The sequence below is a fragment of the Equus quagga genome, chromosome 15 (genome assembly GCF_021613505.1).
Source record: "Equus quagga isolate Etosha38 chromosome 15, UCLA_HA_Equagga_1.0, whole genome shotgun sequence".
Lineage (NCBI taxonomy): Eukaryota > Metazoa > Chordata > Mammalia > Perissodactyla > Equidae > Equus > Equus quagga.
Genome location: NC_060281.1, coordinates 35171187 through 35178724, shown reverse-complemented (window position 1 = coordinate 35178724; position 7538 = coordinate 35171187). Strand labels below are relative to the sequence as shown.

Genomic DNA, 7538 nt, shown 5'->3' with positions numbered 1-7538 from the left:
TCAATCAAGTGTTTCCATTTGCTTAATATAGAGAAGCCTCCATAGTGCCTGATGAACTTCCTTATTCCTCAGGGTGTAGATCACAGGATTGAAGAGAGGGGTGACCACAGTGTAGAGTAGGGCAAAGACCTTGGAGAGGAGCTGAGAGTGGACAGCAGAGGGTGCAATGTATAAGACGATGAGAGTCCCATAGAATGTGGACACTACTGCTAAGTGGGAGGAGCATGTGGAGAAAGCCTTTCGCCTACTGGCCCCAGCAGGAACTCTCAGCACAGCTACCACAATCCGTGCATAAGATGTGAGAATCAGTCCAAAGGGAACAGTGAGGCAGACCACAGAGAGAATGAATGTTGTCAACTGGGCTATGCTGGGATCTGAGCAGGCCAGGCCCATCAAAGGCGTGAAGTCGCAGTAAAAATGGTCAATGTGGTTGGGGCCACAGAATCTCAGCTGGGCCATCAGGCCCACAATCAACCCACCTACCATGAAAGCAGAAAGCCAGGCTATGACCACCAGCCCCAAGCACCATCTGGGTCTCATTAGGAGAGGGTAGCGGAGTGGGTGGCAGATTGCCAGATAGCGATCATATGCCATGACAGCCAGTACAAAACATTCAGCTGTGGCTAGAGAACCAAAGATATAGAACTGGAGCAAGCAACCAGCCACAGAGATGGTTGCCTCCCGCAAGAAGCCCTCCAACATTTTTGGCACCACTGTGGAGGTATAGAGGATCTCCAGGAAGGACAGATTAATCAGGAAGAAATACATGGGTGTGTGGAGTCTCGGGGAGCTAACCACTGCCACAATGATTAGCATATTCCCTATGATGATGGAGGTGTAGATGAGAGTGAACACAATAAAGAAAAGGAGATGCAGCTCAGCTACATCAGAGAAACCAAGGAGGACAAATTCAGTGATAGTTTGGTTTCTTATGGAGACAATTTTCTTGTGGATCATCCACGTTTCTGCCTGGCAGTGATTAAGGGAGAAATTTCAGCGCAGCACTATATCTTCTACATCAAGTCTGAGATAAGAAGGGCTAAAATGAAAAGGGTAAAAGTTAGTCTCCAAAACAAGAGTCACTTGCATAAGTTCTCATTTGCCCTCTTTTTAGTTGCTAACTTCTTCTCCAACTCCTATACTTCCCTGCATTCCTGAATTGTGCATATTCTTCAAGGCTTGAGATAATTTGTCCAAACTCATGATTGCAGTCTTCAGAGCCTTGTACCCTATTTGTTCAATCTAACATCTCTATGATGTGATAAATACCATCATCCTAATCTATATAACCAGCAATACAGCCTTCCTCATGTGCAACTGTATAATATCCTCCCAATGCCTGCTAGTCATTTCCTGTCTTCAACTCAAAATCAGCATGATCAAAAACAAACTCTTGTGTCTTCCTTAACCACAACCAACTCTGCTATGAGTGGTTTGAAAATTCTGCCTTGATTCCCAAGCTTACTATATCATAGTCATCTTTATCTTAATACCTTCTCTCATTCTCCACCCCCCAATCAGTGAAATCTCATCAATTTTTCCTTGGAAAATTCGTATACATTCCCTCCTCTCTATCCCACCATTAATCTCACAACCTCTTCACAACTGTTTTAGCACAAGTACCTTCTACGTAGTTGTCTAGTCTCTAGTTTTCCCTCTCCCTTATCAAAATAGTCTTCTTTAAGTACCAGTTTCATCAAATTATTCAAGATTTTATAGTGGAAATGTGATAAACTATAATGGCTGAGAAAGTGTATGTGCTGTGGGAGCAGAGAGAGACCACAGCCAGAGTAGGGGTGAAGAGAAGTGTGAGAACCCAGGTCAAGGAAGGCTCCCTGAAGAAGGTAGTTTTTAGGATAAGTTTTGAAAGACATTTAAGAGTTGACCCAGCAAGGCATAGGAGAGTGAGAAGAGCTTTCCAGGCAGGAGAGAGATATATGAAAGCAATATTGTGTAATTGAGCTTTTGAGATTGGAAAATGGGTCTTTGTACCTGCAGGCAAGATTTCATATGCTATCCATAGGGATGTGTGTGTTGATTTTGAGACAGGAGAACACATCAAATGACTAAGATCACAGGGGAAAGTTACAGAAAAGAAAACATATATATAATATATATATATATATACATATGCATATATATATGGATTTTTTATGTATGTGTATATACATACCAAATCCTAACAATATTATTTTCTAGGTTGTGGTACTAATAAGCATAAATTACATTTATTATCACACAAAATGTAAGTTCTCGTTAATGCAAATAGCTTCGAACATCAGCTGGCTAAATGGTGGAAACTGGATGGCTAAGGGCCAAAGGTGGGTGGGAGACTTTTCACTGCATACTATTTTGTAATTTTGTGTGAGGCCAAAAATGTCCTTTGCATAGAATCCCATTTCTCACTCCTCTGCCCACTGCTACTATGAAATCTTCAAAGGCCCAGCTTAAGTTTCATCTCCATGAAGCCTCCTTGACTATTGGAACCCTTTATTTCTTGAGCACTTACATACTAAGTATCTAGCGTATAGAAGATATGCCAGGTGCTGAGGATACTAGGCCAAATAAAACCAGTCCATATTTGTAAGGAGCTTACAATTGGTTATGGAAGATGGACAGTCGACAGATAATTGCAATACACTAAAAGATAGTTAATGAATTCAACCTGGAAGAAACACTACTGAAAGGGAGTTATCCTAAAGTGAACAACGATTGCTGTGGAAGATAGAAAATATGGAGCTGAGGGCATTTCAGGTAATAGGAAAACCACGAACAGACACTGAGGTAAGAAACAGCATAGAATGTGCAGAGGGAGAGGAAGTGGCAGGGGGAAAGTAACAAAGGGAAAGTAAAACGAATTCACTGCTGAAGAAGAATTAGAAATGAGTGAAGAATGGTGGAAGATAGAGATAAGAGGTGGGCCGGGACCCGAGCATTAGGGCCCTTTCCTGTCACAAGGAGGACCTAGAGCTCCAACCTGTTGGCAATGAGGCACACTTGAAGGTTTTTAAACACCAGATTGGTGTGGTTTAGCCTGCATTTAGATAGCATTAAAGAAGCTAGACCCAAGGTAACAAGAATGAAAAAAAAGGAATGACTCCACGCAGCTGAAACCTGGTGAGCAATTGTGTGCTGCCTTGAATTGATAATTTATTTTATTGTTTGTACTTTCACCTCCAAAAAAAGACTGATAGTTTATAACAGAGATTAAAATTTACATCTACCACACTCAACAAAGTCCTAAAAAAGATGAAGTCTCAAATACCTAATGTTTAAAACCACCTATCCCATAACCAAGCTCATGTGAAGTGATCAGAGAGGGGTTCAGTACTTCATAGACCTGGAAATCCCACAGGTTCTGTTACCATCCTCTAACTCTTGCCTCTAGAAGATATTCCCTTACCCTATACCCCATCTGTACTTCCTTGTGATAGGAATTTGTCATTCCTCTGTGGGTCTCCTTTAACTCCTAGATTATTTATCTGGCCCAAGTCCAATCCAAGACTTGCATTCTTTCTACAGCATTCCTCTCCAGGAGGAGAGGTAGGCATGCAAACCAGGCTAGAACACCTTCACTAATGAACAGCTCACCACTACCACTCCCCCAAAATTCAGTGTCAATACTGGACCATACTGACTCAGTAATCTGTTCTTATAAAGAACCAAGATGTACGTTCCTGTCACTTCCACTCCTTCATCCTCCAGGTCATAAATAAAGTGTAATCCTTCTTTTCTATTATGGCACTTCAGCTAGCTGAAATCAGAAACAGGTGGAGCATAGGACAAGAGCATCAAGGACAAACATAAGTTTAATGATTTTGTTGTGAAATTGACATGTGCTTATTGCAATCCGTTTCATGACTTTATTCAAAGGAACAATATTATCACTCTCATTCCAACTATCCTGTAGAGGCTATTTCAGGGAATACACAATAAGGCTAAGAGCAAGTCAGAGGATCCAAAGGAAATGAAGTTCCATTGACCTCCAAATGCAAGAGGGTAAAGAAGGGGCAGCAGTCAGAAGTATACGTCCCTGGGTAGCAATCTGTAGGGCCCCATGAAGACTTCACTCTTGGCAAAACCCTACCCCATGCCCACACACACAGTATGAGAAGAGAGAGAACAAACAGATTACAATATCCCCAGGCACCATTTACCTTTTTATGCCACTGAACAATATTAAACAATGCTGATTTATCCAGGGGCATGTTTAGAAAATAACAGCTTAGATGGAAATGACAGCAAAGAGTGAAATATAAATATTATGGGAGCTCTGGATATTAAGCTGTTTTCAGTGAGGTCAAGGTGGTGTAATGCACCTGTACATGAGCTAGTCAACCTCAAACAAAAAAATTTCCACTTCATCTTCCAAAATTGTACACCTAATTTAAGTAAATGTGTGTGTCATCACAGAATCCACTAGCAAAGTTCATGGAAATATGGTTGTATTCCATGTTTGCAACCAAATCGTTCTTGAGAAAGATCATTCATATGAAAACTATTTTCATTTTGTAACATAATCCTGGCTGTTCAGACCACTGCATTCCCAATCCTATTTTTCAAGGGATTGGGGCAGTTGAGAGAATGAGGAAAGTAAAGAAAAGGTATAGGATGTGAGGATTACAGAAAAATGGGAAAGTCATAGCAAGAGCAAAGTTAAGTGATAAGAGACCATTATTCCCTTAGAAACAAGGGACCATGGAATAGAGGAAGAAGCTGAATTTAGAGTTAGAAGACTCCAAGTAATGCAGAGTTTGAAGTCAAGGTAAGTTTCACCATACTAACTGATATGGAGATATCTGGATATATATGATATATGGAGATACTGCAAAAATCTGTCTATTTTCTGAAAACATGCAATCATAGACTCAACTCTAAACGGATAGAAGTCATAGAAGGGATCCCTTAGTTAAAATTATCACCATTTATGAAAAATAAACTTAGAGAACATTCCAAGAAAAAAATCTTGAAGAAATACAGTATACCAAACTGTGAATTTTAATTTACATTTGAAAAGTGGAAAACATTTATTCTCATGTATTTTTAAACATCTACTAAGCATTCTATTTTTATAAACAGAAAGCAAATGGTGAATAAATTGTAACTTAGTTTGAAGTTTAATCTGTTAACTTTCTTCATCCCCCTTTGGCATTTAGTCTATGATAAAGCAGAAATATATACTTAAAAACTTTGAAAAAAATTTCACAAATTTAAGTGTATCCCAGTTCTGTTACTTCACCAGAAAGTAGGAGGATAAATTCCCACTATGAAGAATTGATATGATGCCATACTCTATAACATACTCCGACTCAAGCTATCTTCATGAATATCTACTGTTCTCCATCTGCCGGGCAGAGGAGATAAAGGAAAAGAACAGGGATACAGAAAGAGGGATTGAAAATCGACTTCTTAAAGGTCCAATGGAAGAAGTAGCAACAGTAAGATTCCAGAGGAAGACTGTGGGATTTCCTTAAATGCCTTTGAAAAAAGATATTTTTTCTAACTCTCTGGGTTAAATGAAATGTGTTACTGATTAGAGGGAAAAAAGTCTATAAAGACCAATTCTGTAGCTTTTTTAAAGGTTCTATGAACTAAGCTATAAATAATTACACAAAAATAGGAAACTCACCTGAAATAGCAAGCCTATAGAAAAAACTAAAGAGGAGAACACATGATAAGATTTGCTGAAGACTTGAGAATATTGAAGTTTCCTTCCTTCAATTTCTTCCCCACTTGAGGTCAATCTGAAATAATGTAGGACATTGGTTAGAAATGTCATGCTTGTCACCCTCCACTCCCCAGAACCATTCTTTCCTCTACTCTCCATCTCCTTTTCTAGCTCCCAGACTCTTCTGTCCTTTCATCGTAGGTCCTTCCCTTTATCCCAAGGGAGGGCTGACAATTGCCAAGAGGGGAGATGCCCCTGAGAACCAATTATGGATTTCATAGAGAGGAGCCTTAAATGAATGAGAAACGTCAGGCCCCTGAGACACTTGTCTTTTTCCAGAGGAGATTCTTGAACTGTTGGCTTGACAAAAAATGGAGCAGAACCGAGAGTCATATGGAAATTGACCTTTCCATCCCCATGGGGACTAAGGTCCTCCATCAAGCATCTCATCCCTCAATTCACAGTCTCTTTCTCAGAACTCATCACAAAATTATCCTAAGTTCTCTTCAACATCCCTAATCACCCCACCACCACCACCACCAAAAGTAGTTCTCACAGAAGACTGTTCTTCAATCTTACTTCCCACCCTACAGCCTGCAGGACTTCTCACCACCCCAGGCAACTATTTCAATAGAGACAACCCTTGGCAGCAGTGTTTTACATAAATCATTAAAGCCTTGCCAGTGATGGGCCTGCTTTGAGGGGAAGGAAGCTGGCACGTTGTTGCAAAGTAACATCCAAATAGTTATATGGCCTTTCGATATCCTCCATACCCCAATGTCTGCCAATGACTTGTCTCTCACTCTTCCCTTCTGTGAACACTTCAGAAAAATGAGGCAGATCCATTGATTTCTCATCCCCAAAAGTGTGCTCAGGCACTTCTCCGTCATTTATCTGAATCAGACCCTTACTTCAGCTCCCACTTTCTTCCTGACTAACAGACCAACAGAGAAAACTTTGTCCTCTGAACTACTGTAAGACCCACCATCTATAGCCAACTGTAAATGCCCCCCTACTTTTTTTCACTCAACAGCTTAAATCATAGATATGACACATCCTTATTGCGACAATTCAAATAAAATAGTAGTCTCTAAAGAAAAATGAATATTCTCTCTTTTTCCCCCCAAACACTCTATCCAACAGATGGAACCATTGTTAGATGTTGGTGTCTGTCTTTACATAATTTTTTCCTTTACTTACACAAACATACATAAACTTAATACCCTATGATTATTTCCATAGATGCCAAAGATCTCCAGATATCTTGTTAAATGGAAAAACTAAGGAACAAAACAGTGTGCTTTAGTATGTTCCCATTTGTACAAAAAATGACAAACCCACTCACTCATGTTTATTTTACATAGTGAAGAAACTATTACCTTCAGCTGCACTCAGATTCTAGGTAAGGGTGCCAGGGATCTGGGGTGGTAGAAAGATAAAATTTCCATTGCATGCATTTTTAACTTTTTACCATGTAAAAATTTTACCAGTTTAATTTTTTTGCATTTTCCCTGGTACCCATGTAAGCTGTTTTCTTTTATATTTATCAAATTACAAAATTATAGATGCATACTGTAACAAATGAAAAGATGAAAGAAAATTATTATCATCTCTCCCAATCATTATGCTTCTAATGCCTCCTCCCTCTTACCCAGGATAACCAATGTAAAAGCCTGATATGAATCCTCATATATTTTTTCCTTACACAAGCATCGTAACATTACAAATAAAGTAGTAGTCTCTAAAATAAAATGAATATTCTTTCTTTCTTTGCTACAAACATTGCAGCCAACTGATGGTACACACACATACACACCAAAACACACGCACAGACACACAGCAGGGTTAGCTCTGACTGCTTGACTGAATG

The 7538-nt window shown here is 39.5% G+C and overlaps 1 protein-coding gene across 1 annotated transcript; it reads right to left on the bottom strand.

Annotated features, from left to right (window-relative positions):
• LOC124226108 (olfactory receptor 11A1-like) lies at positions 1-957 on the bottom strand. Its single transcript, XM_046638924.1, has one exon. It carries the CDS (start codon positions 955-957, stop codon positions 1-3), a length of 957 nt encoding a protein of 318 aa, XP_046494880.1.
• Positions 958-7538: the final 6581 nt, after the last annotated feature.

Coding starts and splice junctions, on each gene's coding strand:
- LOC124226108 (XM_046638924.1), bottom strand. CDS start 957: ATGATCCACAAGAAAATTGTCTCCATAAGAAACCAAACTATCACTGAA.